The following is an 18,111-nucleotide window of genomic DNA, read 5'->3' as shown; positions in this document are numbered from 1 at the left end:
TGTGAGACATGAAAGACATCATGGATTTTTGAATCCACAGGTAATGCTAAACGATAAGCCACAGTGCCGATCTTCTCAGTAACAGCATAGGGTCCAAAGTATTTGAAGGCCAGCTTAGGGAACGGACGATTAACCACTAATGTCTGAGCATAGGGCTGGAGTTTCAGCAGCACTTGCTCACCGACTTGGTACTGATGTTCCACTCTGTTTCTGTCAGCATAAGTCTTCATGCGCTGCTGAGCTTTGGCCAAATGTTCCTTCAACATGAGTAGATGGTCTGCACGATTTGTGATCAACTCAGCAACTTGAGGAGAAGTGTCTGAAACTTCAGAGGGGACAGTAGGCATAGCTGGTTCATGACCGTAGAGTGCCTTGAATGGGGAACAACCAATAGTAGAGTGATATGAGGAGTTATACCATAGTTCTGCTAAAGGTAGCCAATTTTCCATTGTTTAGGGTGATCATATATTGCACAACGTAGAAACATTTCGAGACACTGATTCACCCGCTCCGTTTGCCCGTCAGTTTGCGGGTGATAAGCCGTACTCATCAGCAACTGAGTCCCATGCAACTTGAACAGGTCCCGCCAGAATGAACTCAAGAAGATCTTATCACGATCACTGACAATGGTAGTAGGAAACCCATGTAATCGGATGACTTGGTCGAGCAGCAACTTGGCAACAGACTGGGCAGTATAGGGATGTTTGAGCGGTAAGAAGTGAGCATACTTTGTCAGTCGATCGACCACCACTAAAATGGCTGAATAACCTTCCACCACCGGTAGTCCTTCCACGAAGTCCATAGACCAATCCTGCCAAGCACCACCAGGTATTGGAAGTGGTTGAAGTAAACCTGTTGGGTGCTCATTTGTATGTTTAGCATGTTGGCATATCTCACATTGTTGAACAAAGCTCTCCACAGCCTGTTTCAGCCCTTTCCAGTAGAAGAGACCCTTAACTCGATGATATGTGGCAGTGATCCCAGAATGTCCTCCAATAGGGCTAGCATGAAAAGCTGCAATGATCTTGGTTTGCAGGGCAGAATTATTCCCAATCCACAATTTACCTTTGAACCGAATCAGGCCATTATGCAATGAGTACCCCGAGGAATCAGGACTGTGAATAGCAAGCTGGGTAAGTAGTTGTTGAGCCATGGAGTCTGTTCTATATGAATTAGAGACCTCCTGGAGCCATACTGGTTGAGCCATTGACACAGCCTGAATTGCCATGAGGTGACCTACACGAGAAAGAGCATCAGCCACTACATTATCCTTGCCCTGTCGATATACCACTTTGAACTGAAGTCCCATCAACCGAGTCATAGCTTTACGCTGCATGTCAGAATGGAGATTCTGCTCGGTGAGATAAGCTAAACTTTTGTGATCAGTCCGGATGAGAAACTCTTGTTGCTGCAAATATGGACGCCAACGTTCCACAGCCATGATTAGAGCCAAAAACTCTTTCTCATAAATAGACAAGTGTTTGTGGGCAGGCCCTAAAGCTTTACTGAGGAATGCTAAAGGCTGGCCATGCTGGATGAGAACAGCTCCAATACCATCATCACAAGCATCGGTTTCAACAATGAAAGGAGTACTGAAATCAGGCAAACCCAGCACTGGAGTAGTTACCATGGCTTCCTTGAGTTTGACAAAAGCTTGCTGAGCTGAAGAAGTCCACACAAATTGTTTGCACTTCAGCAAATTAGTAAGTGGCTTAGCCAACAGCCCATAATGCTTGACAAAACGTCTGTAATAACCTGTCAAGCCTAAAAATCCTCTGAGCTCTGTAAAATTTGTTGGTGTTGGCCAGTTGTACATAGCACTGGTTTTGGAAGGATCAGTAGACACCCCATCAGCAGAAATAATGTGGCCCAAATATTCTAGTGTTTGCTTAGCAAAGGAGTATTTGTTAGCTTTCAGATACAGCTGATTGTCCTGCAACTTGTCAAAGACTTGAGTCAGATGATCCAGATGAGACTCCAAAGAAGGGCTATAGATTAGAATGTCATCCAGGAACACTAAAAAAAACTTTCTCAGAAAAGGACCCAGAATATCATTCATGAGGCATTGAAAAGTAGCTGGAGCATTAGTGAGCCCAAAAGGCATCACTCTAAACTGATAATGGCCATGATGGGTTTTAAAAGCTGTTTTATATTCATCGTGTGGCACCATCCTAATCTGATGATAACCTGCCCTCATATCCAACTTTGTAAAATACTTGGCACCAAATAGTTCCTCTAAGATTTCCTCTATGATAGGCATAGGAAATCTGTTCTTAATAGTGAGATCATTGAGTCTTCGATAATCCACACAAAATCTCCAACTACCATCCTTCTTTTGCACCAAAAGCACAGGAGAGGCAAAAGGGCTAGAACTGTGAGTGATCATACCAGCTGCCAATAACTCCTTCACTTGCTTCTCAATTTCAGATTTGTGTGTGGGAGAGTACCTGTAAGGCCTAGCATTGACAGGAACAGCCTCAGGTAGTAATGGAATGGCATGATCATGAACTCTGGAAGGAGGAAGAGTAGTGGGCACATGAAACAAATCTGAATAGGTGGCCAGTAATGACTGTACAGCAGGAGGAATCTCTGTAGGTGTTACAGAATCTGAAGCCTCCACCATGGCAAAAGCTCAAACATCATTGCCCTTGCAGTATTTGACCAATTTGTCTGCAGACAATGGAGATAGTTGTAAAGGTGGGGATTGCATTCCCTGAATAGTAACTAGTGTATCTCCCTGTTTAAACTGAATTTGCTTGTTAGTCCAATCACAAGTCATTGGGCTGTGCAATTTAAGCCAATCATATCCTAATATGCCATCATACACATCCAAATCCAGGACTCTCATATCAGTGGCAATTGTGTGGCCTTGGCACCACCAAGTCAAGGAAGGAACTAGTCTATCTGAGATAAGAACCTCCCCATTGGGCAATCTGACTTGTTGTGGACTGGTGGAAATAGTGGAGAGCCCAGCTTTGAGCACAAATGCAGAGCTGACAAAGCTGTTGGAACTACCACTATCCAGCAACAATAGAAACACTTTGTTCTGAACTCTTCCCCGAATTTGTATGCATTCAGAACTGACTGCAGAGGAAAGAGCATTCAGTGATAGCTGACCGAATTCCTGCTGCAAAGAATCTTCAACAGCTAGTTGGTGCAATATTTCATCAGTTAACTGAACATCCAGATCATTCACCACCAAAGCATTGAGCTGAGACTTGGGTCTTTTGGAACATTTTTCTGCATGGCCTGGTTCAAACTTTTCAGCACAATAGAAACATAGTCCATGTGCCTTCCTATAGTCCCTTTCCTGTCTTTCTTTCCACAATGCAGAGGGCTGCAAGTGTTGTTTGCCATCAGACTTCCCATCAAAATTCTGAGGTTTGCCCTGATACACTGATTTCTGTGCTCTATATTTGCCTCTGTCAATCATTTTCTGTTGGATCTTAGTTAGGAGAATGGCCTTGTTAACTTTATCAGGTAACTGAAGCTGCACAACCGATTGAATATCCTCTCTCAGCCCTTTGATGAATTGAGCCACAAAAAACAATTCTCCATAACTAGGATTATGCATAGAGACTTGGAACTGCAAAGATTCAAACTCAGTAACATATTCTTCCACCGTGCCACTTTGTTTTAGCATCAACAACTCATCTAAGGCTGCTCTATAATCATTTGAACCGAACTGATCTTCGACTGCCTGTGCAAACTGTAACCAAGTACCAATCACCCCAAGTTTTAGCTTGTACATTTGAAACCACTGGGCCGCATTATCATCCAGATGTAACGAAGCAGTCGTGACCCACATATACTCAGGAACATTGCAAATATGAAAATAATCCATGCACTTATCACGCCAGATTTTAGGTTGACGACCATCAAAATACGGAAATGAGAGTTTAGGGATGTAATTACGATTCCCTCCCGACTGATCATGATTCGGACGGCCAAAATGAAACTGGGTGCGTTGGTAATTGTTCTCACCTGAAGGACCCGGCTGCGGAGAAGAAGGTTGCCGCGCCGAATCGAAACCCACGAAATCAGGAGTCAACTTCGCAACAGCCTGGCTTGCAGCGTCCACCTTCTGTGTGAGAATCTCTTGTGCTTGTGCATACCCCTGCAACACTTCGGTGTGCTGACCCAACTGAGCACGAATCTGCTGCTGGTCACGACCGATATCGGTGACGCGCGCGAAGAGAAGATCCAGGCTCTCCATAACCTGATCCCAATGAGTGTCCTCAGCCTGGATGTGCTCCTCCATCCGACCTAGGATGATTTGGGTCTGCACGGAGGGCTTAGGGGGAGCCGTGGTGACCGCACCGGAAACAAAACTACCACAACTCGAATTGAGGCACCTCAACGAGGCTCGAGCAGGGTTGCTAAGCCGCCGGAGTACAGCAATCACGCGTCGGAACCCACGCACAGCACCGAATCGTTTGATGCCGCGCCCGTGATGCAGACCACACAGTGCCGCCGCCTCGGTAGATCGATTCCACTACAGACCTAAGCGGCGCGGAAAAGTGGGTGGTCGACGGCGCCGGAACGGCTAACCGGCGATTTGCGGTGGCTGCTAGCGACGGTCGTCGGAGAGCGGGGCGGAGGACGCCGGAATCGCGGGATTCACGGCGGAGCAGGTCGAGCACCGAGGTAATGGGCTGACCGGAACGGAATCGATCGGTGGAGCGGTAGCGGCGGAGAGGAATCGCCCGAATTTGATACCAATTGTCGTGTCCCTAGGCCGCGGCGGTCGCCGGCGACGTGAACGCGAGGGATCGGTAGAGCAGAGCAAGGGGGATACTTGGGGGAGGGGAAGAACCCTGACCCATGATCTCGTCTTCTGTTATTTTTTAGCAAATACAAGTCTGTCCTTTACTCGTACACGGCATGAGTAGATATACTCAGAGGCCAGACACTGGCCGGTGGCCCGCCACAACCCGTTTACAACTCACGCTTGCTTAGCTGGATGGTTCATGCCCTCTCTTCCAATGTGTCCGCTGCAAAGCGCGTGACATATGTATAGATGCATGGTCGCCTCATTCGATCCCATCGACGGGGTTGCTGCTTCTTTCCAGCTGATGGTCGTGCTACGGTAGCACACGCTAACCAGCTACAACAAAAAGATCAATTTATAATTAGCAGAAAAAAGGTAAATAAACACATATATATAACACATGATCAAGTCCCTTGTTTGCTTGTTCATCCCTCGTGTAATAACAACTGATTCATGATCCTCGTATCCTACCTAAATTTTGAGAGCGGAGACAGAATTGCAGCAGGGCGAGCTACTTTTTTTCTTTTTTTTTGGCTCCGTCGGTCCACCTGAGAAAACGGCGGCTCCAGTTCTCCCGAACCCGCCGGTAGAAGCGCTCCAACAAAAAGGACGTTTGGTGTGGTTCCCGCAGGAGCTATCGGCGGAGCCGCTGCTGGACCCCTCCCAAACAGACTCTGACTTCTCGTGGAGACGAATTCAGCACTCATTTCTTCTTCAATATATCATGTCTCTTGCACTTAATGATGAGGTTTAGAAAGATAGGTGGCCCGAGAGGGTACGAACATTGCTAATGGCATTATATATTAGAGTTAGGGAGCTTAGGGGAGGTCGGCGATCTCGACGGAGGAGGTACGCGCTCGGCAAGATGCCAAGGTGACGGTGGCATCTTGGTTTGCGGGTGGGGGAGACCGGCGGTGGGCTAGCATGGGGGCGGGGTTGCCGATATATGTGGGAGCAAGCATCCAATGGTGCCACATCTGGCGGTGGAGACATCTAGCTAAGCACGTCATCAAGTGGCAAAGAAAAAAAAAAGATAGACTCGCGTTGTACCTGGCCCTAAATATATAATCCCTCTATCCAATACTATGAGCATCTCCAGTAATTTGTCATATTTTACTTGGCATATCTTGTGTTTTGCCAACTTTTAAAAAGATATGCCTAGTAAAAAAGAGTTTATCTCCAACAGTTTCGCATAATTCACTTGCCAAATCCAGATCTAACTTACATCAGGAACCCTGAGAAAGAAATAAAATTATATTTATGCTCTTCCAGCTTTTGAAAACTTAAATTAGGAACCATTTTCTGTTATTTATTTCTTTTGCCAAACTGTTGGAGGAGTATTTTTAATGTTTTTGCCAAAAATCAAAGATGGCAACTCGATTTGCCAAACTGCTGGAGATGCTCTAATATAAGAGATTTTACTCTCCATCTAAAAAAATATTTTAGAATTCAAATTTTGTACATATCATGAGTAAATTAGGAGACTACCAAATGTCATTAATCATGTATGTACCTTCCATATTAATCCTAATTGCCAGGGTAACGTGCCGTATAACAAGCGCCTCTAATGAGGGTGCATGGGTCATTTCATACCTGGCTCAAATTATTTCAAAAATTCACAAATCTCTCATATCTGTAAACGGGGGGGAGTACGACTATATACAAGCTAGTATTTTTTTAAAAAAAAACAAGCTATTAATTCGAAGGGATCAAATAGAGCAGAGCACGCTCAACTCGAGTGCATAGCATACGTGGACGCACGTGGACGGCAGGTGCGTGATGTGCGTCAATAATTAATTTAAAATACTAAAATAAAAAATAGAAACCGAGCTAATGGGACCGATTATTTGGCGCACGCACGTCTCTGCAGACGGGAAGCTGGATTTGACCGCAACCACACGCGGCGGACAGACGGCCGCGACGACAGAGTTATTGGGCCGGGCCCACGTCGCGGTGTGGGCTGGGCCCCACGGCCCCTCGACGTGGAATAGGGAGAGCGCAAGAGGGCACTGTGGCCCGCCGTCCCCGGGCCGAGATAGGGAGGTGGGTGATGGGACGCCTCGCCTATCCCCTCCCCCTCCCCACTCCACCCCCGTCTTCTCAGTCGTCTCCTCCTGCTGCCTCTCCGCCCTACAGTGCCCTGCCATGCACTCGTACAGCTGCCTCGCGTTCTATTGTTTTTCTCCCAACCTTTTCCGGAGGCAAAACGACTGCTGCTGCTACCTGATGTCTACCTGCAGCTGTGGTTCACTAGTCTACAACTGCCACTACGGAGCCATATATAAAATATATACATACATATATATTAATATATAAGTATACATACCATTGCTCATGTAGTCATGTACCCATGTGTTATTAATAACAACACAAAGACATTGTGTGTGTTTTTTAAAAACTGCAGCAGGCAGGTAGCACAGGTTAATCAGTACAGATGCTGAAACGGGATGGAAAAACTAGCACGTAGGATTACACAGCTTGCAGAAAAATCCTAGCTTGCTCCTATTCCCGTTGATCAGTAACCGCTGCCATAGTGCCATGTACTACTACTAATCAGTAACCACTGCCATGTGTACTACCTCCCGGTCGGCCGGTCCATGATATCATCAATCACTTGTATGCATGCATGTATATAGCAATATATAGTCCACCGACCGTCTAATAAAGACATGACCAGTTTTACAATAATTTCACCTGATACAGTAACTTATTAATTTGATTCTCCAAAAAAAAGAGAACAATTAACGGGTTTTTTTTGTTGTTGCCATAGATCGATGTTGCCATGTTGTGTTGGTTCAAACTTGACCACTCGGCGGCCGGGCTGCATTTTTCAGCCGTTGAATCATCCATTGTGACTTGTGACGCCGGGTCGACAGTACAGGAAGAAGAAGATGGATCACCTTGCTTGGCACGTCCACGTACACAAAAAGATCGATCGCGAGTGTGTGGCTGGCCTTGAAAACCGTCGCGTCAAATCGGAGCAACAGAGCTACGTGTTTTAAATAGAAGGCACCTGGCCACCTGCTCCCTCCTTGTAGCGTCAAACTGTTCTCCGTGTGTACCTTGTCGATGGAGGAACTGTTGCGCGTGTACAGGCCGGGTGCCTACGCACTGCAGCGTACCAATGCGCGCCCCAGCGCGCTGCGCGTGTACATTGTACATGCATGGATGCTGGATCTAGCTACTTCCTTTTGTGCTTAATAGGAGGGACACGGTGCAGTGTGTGTACATGTTCTACAGGCAGCCCAATACGAGGAGCGAACTCATGGGATGTTTTAGTTTTAGTTTAATTTAATCCCGGTGCCCGCAATGCTCAGCATCATCTATCGCACTACACTACTACAGAATTTTTATTTAGTTCCGGTTGGGACCTGCTTTTAGTCCCGGTTGGTCCATCCATGATAAATGTGTGTATCTTTTCTTGTCTCGTTGGCTATTCAACTGGAACCAATTTTTCGCAAACAAAAAAATCAGCTCGCTAGCTCCCGCGTTCGGGAGGCAGCTTCTCCAAATCCAAAAATTTCACCAAACTTGCAATCTCCACATCAGTACATCACACAACCAAGCTTGGCTGGGAGGAGATGTCGAGGGAGAGAAAGAGATAAGTGTGAGAGAGAGAAAGAGAGGAGCTGGAGATAAATAAAATGAGATGTCCGAGCCGGCTCGCTATTTTGTCCCGGTTAGAGATAAATAGTACCCCTTGGTCCCGGGTAGAGTCACCAGTCGAGACTAAATGTTTTAGTCCCGGATGGTGACTCCACCAGGGACTAAAGGTATTATTTAGTTCCGACCGGAGTGTCCAACCAGAACAAAAGGTATCTATTTGCTCCCCACTTGCTCCTAGACTTTAGACCCAAGACTAAAGCCTTTATTAATGATCCCGGCCCAACGGTGGTCAGTACAAATGTGTACGATCAAAGACTTGTTCTGTAGTAGTGCTAGCTAGCTCTTGATGTGAGATGTGTTTGCATGATATATCTGTCCACTAAAAATTACTATTGGAATTTCCCACAAAAAATTGCTATTGGAATCTGATCTAAAGTTGCATGATATGCTACGCCTAGCAGATAACTGCATATATGCAAGTGTATAGATGACCTGACTTTGCTGATGACCTAGTTGCGTAATCTTTGTCCAGCTTTATTATACGCTGACACATGCTGTAAATGTTTATGCTTCTCGTTCCTCTTTCGGATTCTATATATGTCAACATATGAAAGTGAACATGATATTGTACAAAACATTGAAGTAGTCACTACTGGATTTACAACATTTTCCGAGTGTTTTTTCGAGTGGTCCAGTGTTACGGGTCTTCTTTTGAACTTTCTCAAATAACCTAGTGTTTTGTAGCATAATTAAGATATTTTCCTAGAGTTATTTACTAAGTGGCTGACATTTTTTGGGAAAATTTTGGTCCAAGACTTTTGGTTGCTAATTTGTTTACCCCTTGGGGATTATCAAAAATAGACTATAGAATCATCGACCATTTATGAAAAAATGACCAAAAAGAAATCATAACACATGACCGTTTGATAAAAAAAACTATGGAAATGGTGAATATGTTGTAGTGAGCATGGCTGCAACATCCAAAAATGCTGCAAATCGTTGACTTGAGGAAGTACTTGAATTTCAATTCATTTACTTTAACTAGCTTGGCTGGTAATATATATAATTATGTCTCCTAATGCACTACCCATTGTTTTTTTTTATAATTTGCACTTGCACTTATAAGTATCAGACACATAAGTGGAACATGCCTTTTACTTTGAATTAATTTTTTTCCAAGAAATTAGTATATAACCAACCAAAATGATAAATTTTTTTACTGCAAATAAATAGTTAAAATGAAAGGACGTACCTGTACCTGTATACACAATTTATTGGAGTTGAGTATCTACTAGCTAGTTACAAACTGATTTGCTCCAAAAGTGAATTACAGGCAAAATATGTCAAAACTTAGATAAGCGGATTATATCAGAGCCTGAATTTACATATATAGAACTAGAGAAAAAGCAAAATGAATAACAAATAGAAGTGGTAGATTAAATTTTTTTAAAAAAATTGGGCTAACTAGTAATAATACATTCAATGTATTGGCGATAATTTGTAGACCATTTTTTTCTCTGCGTACGCAAAGTAATAGTACTAGGATTATAGTGCTAGCTGATGATTTTAAATGGATAGATGCTCTGATGCACATTTGACATCTCCAAATGCATCGGTAGAAAATGACAACTGATTAGACACCAACGGTTAGTGTAACCCAACATGTCATTATCTTGCTTCATTCCCAGCCGTTAACTTGTGCTAATTAGGATAGATGTGGCATAAAGACGTGGTGTCCTATCAGCATAATATTCCATTTTAGTTGCTAATTAATTAGTATTAATAGCATTGTTTTTCTATTTCTTGTAAGTGAATGACAAATCTGATCGATTTGGCATCCAATGCGCACGTATAGTTCCAAGAAAAATGATACGTTAAGGATAGCTCTTACAATAGGACCAGCTTGAAAGGACCGTTTGGTCACGCGGACCATCCTATAGCTAGCTACTGTTTCGAACGGCTTAAATCTGTGTTGCATTACCTGTCCAATCAGTCTATAAAGTAAGAACTGTGCAGAGAATGTGACAAATAGGGTTGCACGCATGTAATTGTTGTTTGTGCTTTTTTTTACTAGTTAGGAATTACGCACTAGGTAATTGGTGGACGCGGAAGAGAGTCCAAAACACAGAGAACAAAAATGTGTCAAGATTAGGTACTTGTAATACACGTAACCTCTAGCTACCTCAAATTCGATCAGATAATCTATGACCAAATTATTGACGCGGCCCTTTTCTAGGTACAAGGCCAAAAGTTAGCTTTAAGCTTTTGTGCATCTCATAATAATCTTATAGTTACAAAATAAATTGAGCTGTTTCTGGAAAATACAATATTGAATATATCGAACCTTATTGTAATATATGCATGGTACATAAACTATAGTATTATAGAAGTGCTTCAATTAATTAACATCCAAACAATATTCATTCTTCATATGATTTAAGGAGTTTATATGGAAGGAAATCAGCAGATTCTAAGCTGAAAACTTCTTTCAATATCATGCATCCACATTATTTCGTACTGGCTCAAGTTGAATTCATGCATGGAAATGCTGAATGGAACGTCCAACTTCATTCTGACTGATGAAAACACCGCCACATTTGTACATTCTTTTCACATGTTACATGTAGTCCATGGTCACAGTTTTCAACTTAATTTTTATATAAGCGTTTCAGAGATGCCTAAAAATCAGTAGACATGCAGGTTCAAATTAAATAAGCATTCTAACGTCAAAAAGGGAACGATATACAATGTTGTAATTAATAAGGAAATAATTAACATCAACAGCGATCTAATTATCCAGAACTTAGAAGTTCAACTATAGCTGAAATACACAAGAATCTTAGAGATCACACAAAAGCATGTTTAACAAAACATTGCCTTTGAGGCTTTTAATTTGGTTGAAAGCTATATATATTAGTGTGATTGGCCAACATACTAGCTCAGGTTGTGGTGATGAATGAATTCTCTTCCCCAGTTCTAGCTATCTTTTGGCTGGTAAAATTAAAGGTTGTATGACCAGTACAGGCCTAGCTTGGGATCAACAAATAATTAAACTATATATATATATATATATATATATATATATATATATATATATATATATATATATATATATATATATATATATATATCAGCTGTAACAAAAAAAAAGTTATACACTAGAAAAATTTGGTCAACGTAACCTTGTCTAATATCAACTGCTGGGGTAAGTAGGAGTGCAGAAATGGTGCTGAACCAATTAACAAAACCCAAGAACTGGATAGATCGAACAATGCATGCATTCAGACTTTCAGAGTACTATTGATGAAGCGACGAACAGGAACAGTAAGATCAAGAACGGGGCACACTTAAATCTGTGAAGAACTAAGACGAAGGAAGTGCAACTCGATCGATCAGATCCAATAAGTTCGATGACAAAGAATAAATAAATGATCACAATGAACAAGCTCTCGCAGCAGAGACCGAAATAAGTATGCAAACTATAGTAGCCTGCAGTCAGAACCGCAGGATTTAGAAAAAGACTTAATACCAGTGGAGGAAAATTCTAGACGATGGACCGGAATAAATACATGTACAATGCACCAACAGTGAGATCCATAAAAAGATCTGGGACCCCTATAAGAATAGTGGCCGGAACACTGCTTTTCCCATGCCTTTACAGTTTACTAACATGGACGGGAAGAATGTCTGCGAAAAGAAATGATGTGATGCTCGCCATAAACAATTGTTTTAATCTCCCTCCCAGACTATTAATTAAGCATCTCGCGATCATATATCTGGAGCATATATGCAAGCATAGGCCACTGGTGCCTATGACATATGATATAAGATGCAGATCATGTAGACCCTTTTTTTTGCGAGAATGTAGACCCTTTGATTGGCCCCAGCCATCAGCTTAGTACTACTACTCATGCATGCAAGTAGGATCCTTTAATTTGATTGTTTATTGGGCCTAAAGGTGGCTGTTTTCTGATGGCAAAGCATGCTCTACGTACTAATGACCGATGGATGGATCCTGCGAAAACGAAGAATTAATCATGGAAAGAAGAGAGATCAATGCAGGATCTCGATTCGATTACATTTAGTACAAAGTATGGTTTGCACAACATGCAAAAAGGGGATGCAGATATATATAGAACTCATGTCGGCGAAAGATAGATAGATAGATAGGTAGATTGCTCCTTAGCTCTTAATCAACCTGAGGTTGCATTCGGCTCCCTGCTATCTCCCCGAAGCTTCCTTCGGTAAGCACTCCCAGCTCATCAAGGGCAAAGGGGCTGAAGCACATGTCCCTCCGCATCTTACTTAACAAGGGGCAAATCACTGCACAAGACAAGCAAAGAACACATAAAACACAGAGCATATATGCAAACTTACATGTGCATGATTGCAGTGCAGAAAATTACTGAAGCCGCTTACTATTATTCATGGCGCTTCACATGCTGCTGTCTCCACCTTCCTTGTGATCCAACCCAATGCTCTCTGATCCGGAGGTGGTGGTCGTGGTGGTGCTCATGGCATTCACGGCCCAATTAGCCATGGAAGCGTAAGGCAGCACGGGCGCCACGTCAGCGCCCGGCGGGCTGCTGATGACGTTGCTGTTCCGCATGAAGTAGCAGCCGGCTGGCGGAGGCGGCGGCGCCATGCCGTCGACGAGGCCCAGCCTCCGGCCGCTGTACATGCCGGTGGTGGCGGACGCTGCGAACTGGCCGGGGCTCGGCATTGCCGTGGAGAGCCTGGGGGCGGCGCTGACGGGCAGCGCGGTGGGGATGCCGACGTCGCCGCAGGCGTAGCGGAGGAGCTCGGCGTGCGCGGCGTCGAGCTCCTTCTGGAGGCGGTGGACCTGGCGCTGGAGCACGGAGATGGCGCCGACGCAGCCGTAGACGGGGTCCTTGACGCGTGCCTCGGCCTCGTAGGCGAGCGAGCTCACGGCGTCCTCCCGCTGGTGCGGCAGCAGCTCGTTGAGAAGCTTGGTGACGTTGCTGGCGCCGAACACCTTGTGCACGTTGGCGAACTTCTGCGGCTCCTCCGGCGGGAAGTAGGGCGCGAACACGCACCCCGGCAGGCACTTGCGCCGCAGGAACTTGCACGCCGCGCACGGCGCCCCGGCACCAGGCGTCGTCGTCCCCGACGCCGACACCGGGGAGAGGGCGGAGTTGTTGCTGGTGCTCGACGGGGATGCCATTTTCCGGGGGGCTACCAAGCTGTTACCTGCAAAAATTGAAAAGAGGGGTCGGATTGTCAGTTTTTTCCAAAGAAACAAATTGCGCATATGCATCTTCTGCTACTAGTTTTAGGGTTAGGGTTTTCTCGGCTAAGGATTGTTCTGGTAAGGCTGGAGGAGGAGAAGATTAGGGTTTTCGAGCTGAAGGAGTTCTGATCTAACTGGGCAATCTTTGGGGAGAAAATGAGGAAATTATATATGTTCTCCCCTTTTCCTTGGGACAAAGAGGGACAATTAAACTGTAGAATCATTATCTGCCAAAATTATTTGACATATATAGGGACCAGTGAAAATCAGCAGCATGATCACGAATACAAATGGAGGGTGATCCACTGTATATTTGTGTGGGTGTGCAAGATATGGCACAAGAAGCACAGATTCCCAATAAAAAAGACGATCTTTGCTCAAATCTCAAGAGGCATGAATGATAAAATAGTACCAAGAGAAGACCAGAAGACTGCAAACTAAAGCTTTTGTTTTCTCAGATTTCTCCTGCAAGGGCATGTGGTCAGTGGAGGCTTGCTCATCCTCACCTCTTTAAGGTCACAAAGAGGGCAGATCTGATTATCTCTGTTGAAGCGGCAGAGACTACGTTGAAGGATTTTTTTTTCCCCTTTCTCCTCTCTGCTGCTGCTAGCTTGTTTCCTCCATGATATGTCCACTGCTGCTATCTATCTATCTATCTAAAAAGCTGCAAAATTGAAATGAAAGAGGAGAAAAAATGGAGGAAAGGACACACAGGATATGTGCAAGCAATTCTTTGTTTCAATTTGTATGTGGCTGGAAGAATTGCGGGAGGGGCATATGATCAGGTAGAACAGCCTAACTCTTGTCTCTCTGCAGACCTTAATCTGTGGAGGAGAGAGCTGCGGGAGATATAGAGAGAAAGATCAGCTTCTCTCCTCCAACAGCAGCAAGGGAAAGGTGAGGTGTATAGATCGACCGCACACTATGAAAAGGCAGGCCAGTATTGAATGTGGAAGCGAGAGTTGAAGAATATTATGGAGGTGTTGCAAAGAAAAAAAAAAAGGGCCCGGGGCAGAGAGAGAGAGAGAGAGTAAACAGATAAATAAGGACAAACCGAGATTAATGGCAGTACAAGAAAAAGTGTGAGGGTGACATTGCCACTACTCGCAAGAATATCTACCACAGTTCCTCCTCACCTCATCACCTTTCAGAAACAGTTCCTCCTGCCCATGGGTGTAGCTGAAGAGGGTATATGTGTATACGTATACGTATAAACTATTCAATCACAGCCTACATAGTATTGTATAACAAGTATACATAAGACACAACAAGCGGCCGATTCATAGTGAAGTTTGGTATGAGAATTTAAAAAGCTTGACCAGAATCTTGTCCAAATTAAAGCGTCGTGTATTTATGGGTAGAGACAGTTACATGTATACTACTGATTAAATACTAGTAAGTGATATACTTAGTATTCATGGCATTCTTAGAAAGCCACATCATTATCCTTCTTCCTGTTATGAAGAAAATAGTTAATTAGTGATCAATTAGTGTAATTATTTATATAATTCTGTAATTAGTAGGCAAATCCCACTTGGGGAACTTCCACCCCCAAAGGGTGCCTTGAAGGGGCCATCCCAAAGGGACATGTCCCTTGGGATGATGTCTCTTGGTCTTGTATATAAACAACAATCAATCAATAAGAACACGAGGATTCCTCTCCATTCAATCTCTCTTCCATTTTACTCTCAACACGTTATCACGCACGCTAGCCTCTCCGCTGAGAACTCACCGAGTTCTTCCCAATCCCAAACACAGAGGCATGACGTCTTTACGCCCCTAGACATAGACAACTCGCCTACTCTGCACACACAGAAAGCAACGAGTACGGAACTCGGCGTCTCCCTAGGAAACGAAGCCACTGCAAGAGAGTCCTCGCCGGCGTTCCCTGCCAAAATTCCTGCAAGAAGGCGGCAACGAGACCAGAAAACGACTCGCCGAGAATGCAAAAGCAGGAAGGCCTCACGCTCCTTGGGTATGGACTCCACTGACCTTCATTTTTTTGCACTTGGAGACGGTTTCCTCGTCTTCCCTCTCGTCGCCTGCAATGGTCGTCGCCATTGTGGCCGCCGTGGTCGCCGCTTCCGTGGTGGTCGCGGCCGCCTCTTCTCCAATGGCCACCCTCGCCATCGGAGTCCAGGCCGTCGGCCTGCCCCCATGGCGCCTCCACCAAGCCATCAGCCTGGTCCTTCGACAACCGCTGCAGCGGCTTCGAGCAGCACTAGCGACTCCTCCGAGCGCACAGGGACGGCGACGCCGCCGTACATGACCGGCATCGTCGACGAGAGGAACGTCGTAGCGCCGACGCCGCCGACATCCAGCAATGCCGGTCTTGGCCTTCAGGCTGGCCCCTCCACCAACATCGGCGGCACCACCATGGCGTTGCACTCGAGTTTCATCGTCGGGACTCGGGCGGCTCGTCGGGGCACTCCGCCCTTCTACAAAGCCGGCAACCCCTCCACAGCCGCATCAGCGACATCGACGCCGCCAACATCACCGGCCACGCCAACCGACGCTCCCTCGCCCACTCGTCTTCTTGGCCCCATGGCGGCCACCGACCGCCGATCCGGCATCCGCCGCGGCACATGGAGCCCAGCAGCGCTGGGGCTCTCCTCCGGCCATTGAAGCGCCGGCCATGGCCGGCGGCGGTCTACGACTACGACCGGCGCATGGGGCAGGCACGGACTGGAGCAAAGGGATAAGAAGAGGAGGCGGCGGTACAGCACATGCCGCGCACGACACAGCAGCGGCGCACGGAGGCGCTCGACGCCGGCGGAGCGCCGCTCCGCCGGCGGCGACGCGGCGCGCCCAAGGAGGCGGTGGCGGCGGTTCCTGGGGTGGGGGGTTCGGGTCCCCAACCCTAACTGCCCTCCTCCCTTTTCATCGGGCCGAGCCAAGCCGGCCGCCGGCAGGCCGACCACCCGCAGGTGGGCCGAGCCGAGCCGAACGGCCCCTTGCATACCGCCAACGGCAGGCCGAGCCGAGCCGCCAAGCCCATCCCGTCCTCTCTCCTCTGCAATTTCACGTATAAGGCACTCAAAACTTTATTTATTTACGGTTTTTAGCATATTCAGTTCTGTATATTTACATTTGAGGCCTTAGATTGTTCTGTTTTAGTCCATAGACTATTCTGAGTTTGCATAATTGTTGTAAATATCTATCTAGACCATCAGGTTCGGATTATAAGTACCATTGTAATCTAAATATTATGATTACCGCAGTAATTGTACATATGTGATCCGCAGATTTCACATTGATTATGCAAATATTATTTGAACAATCATTGTATGTGCTATTTATTTTATTTGTATCATTACAAATATAGCACTTGATTCACGTTCTACATCATGTAGAAATATGCAAAATTAAAATTAAGGTATTTAAATCTGAATTTTGGAAAAACACAAGGTAATGGAGACCTAGGCATTGGCTGCGATAAATTCTTTAAGAATTTATTTGCCCTGACACCATGCTTTTAGGCAGCAAATTATTTGCCCATTACTAAAGGTCTACATCTTATGATGATTATCTATAATGTGTATATCCAAAATATTCTGTATAATTAAATTTGTATATATTAAGACTATCAAGTTATTTATTCCCGCAAGAATATTATAAAAATAGTTACACTATTCAAATCACTATACCTTAAATTATGATTCAAGAATCATCTTGATTTCATTATTTTGCATAAATTTACACACATAAAATTTCATTTACAACAGTAAATTAATCATATACATGATCTTTCAGGTAGAAAAATAGCTCATCTAGTAAAAAAAGATTTCATAGATTTCGCAACTATCTGTCCTGGACTATACATGTCAAAATATTGCTAACAAGCAAAGGTCTTATTGACAGCATCAATGAACCTATACACAAGCCCGTATTTCAAATATAACCAAATATATAACATCATAATTCTTGAGACATCATCTTTACCCTATCTCAAGATATTGGAAAAGGATCCACATAAACTTTGGGTTGCACTCAAAGAATATTATGATTAACATAGGGCAACATTTTTCCAGAAGCATGGCGCAAGTGGTCCCCACTTCGCATTATGAACTACAAATCTATCGCAGAATTCAATTCTGCAGTGCCCAAAATTTGTTGCAAACTTCAGTTTTGTGATCAGATTATAGATGATACATAAATGATCGAAAAGACATTATCTATATTTTCCCTTTCAAATAGGTTATTGCAACAGCAATACCGTTGGTACAACTACGCCAAATATTCTGATCTCATACTTGAACTACTCCAAGCAGAAAATCACTATAATGATCAGAATACCAAAATAAAATTTTGGTGGCATGAAATTCTGACTGAATTTCAAGGGAAAACTAAGAATCATCTCAAAACATGAGTCCTAACAAAGGCAAAGGCACTTTTAGAAAAATACTCATTATGAAAACTTTCAAGTTTGTCAAAGGAGTGATTTTCACAATCACTAAAAGTGCAATAATGCCAAACATTTGGT

At 44.5% G+C, this 18,111-nt stretch overlaps 2 protein-coding genes across 4 annotated transcripts; one reads left to right on the top strand and one right to left on the bottom strand.

Annotated features, from left to right (window-relative positions):
• Nucleotides 1–12,384: 12,384 nt before the first annotated feature.
• On the bottom strand, nt 12,385–14,651 carry LOC120705866 (protein LATERAL ORGAN BOUNDARIES-like). 3 transcript variants are annotated; one of them, XM_039990402.1, is made up of 3 exons: nt 14,041–14,651; nt 12,797–13,588; nt 12,385–12,700 (listed from the first exon to the last, which is right to left on the bottom strand). In XM_039990402.1, exon 2 carries the CDS (start codon nt 13,560–13,562, stop codon nt 12,813–12,815), a length of 750 nt encoding a protein of 249 aa, XP_039846336.1. In that variant the 5' UTR covers nt 13,563–13,588; nt 14,041–14,651; the 3' UTR covers nt 12,385–12,700; nt 12,797–12,812. The 3 variants fall into 3 exon arrangements, with proteins under 3 accessions (XP_039846336.1, XP_039846335.1, XP_039846337.1); XM_039990401.1 differs by having other exon boundaries at nt 14,135–14,651; XM_039990403.1 differs by having other exon boundaries at nt 12,800–13,588; nt 14,135–14,651.
• A 1,134-nt stretch (nt 14,652–15,785) lies between these two features.
• LOC120709438 (nuclear pore complex protein DDB_G0274915-like) lies at nt 15,786–16,253 on the top strand. The gene has a single exon (XM_039995067.1). The coding sequence runs from the start codon at nt 15,786–15,788 to the stop codon at nt 16,251–16,253; it is 468 nt and encodes a 155-aa protein (XP_039851001.1).
• The last annotated feature ends 1,858 nt before the right edge of the window (nt 16,254–18,111 follow it).

The sequence above is a fragment of the Panicum virgatum genome, chromosome 5K, assembly GCF_016808335.1.
Source record: "Panicum virgatum strain AP13 chromosome 5K, P.virgatum_v5, whole genome shotgun sequence".
NCBI classification, from domain to species: domain Eukaryota; kingdom Viridiplantae; phylum Streptophyta; class Magnoliopsida; order Poales; family Poaceae; genus Panicum; species Panicum virgatum.
This window is presented reverse-complemented; position numbering and strand designations above follow the sequence as displayed.

Coding starts and splice junctions, on each gene's coding strand:
- LOC120709438 (XM_039995067.1), top strand. CDS start 15,786: ATGGCGCCTCCACCAAGCCATCAGCCTGGTCCTTCGACAACCGCTGCA.
- LOC120705866 (XM_039990402.1), bottom strand. CDS start 13,562: ATGGCATCCCCGTCGAGCACCAGCAACAACTCCGCCCTCTCCCCGGTG.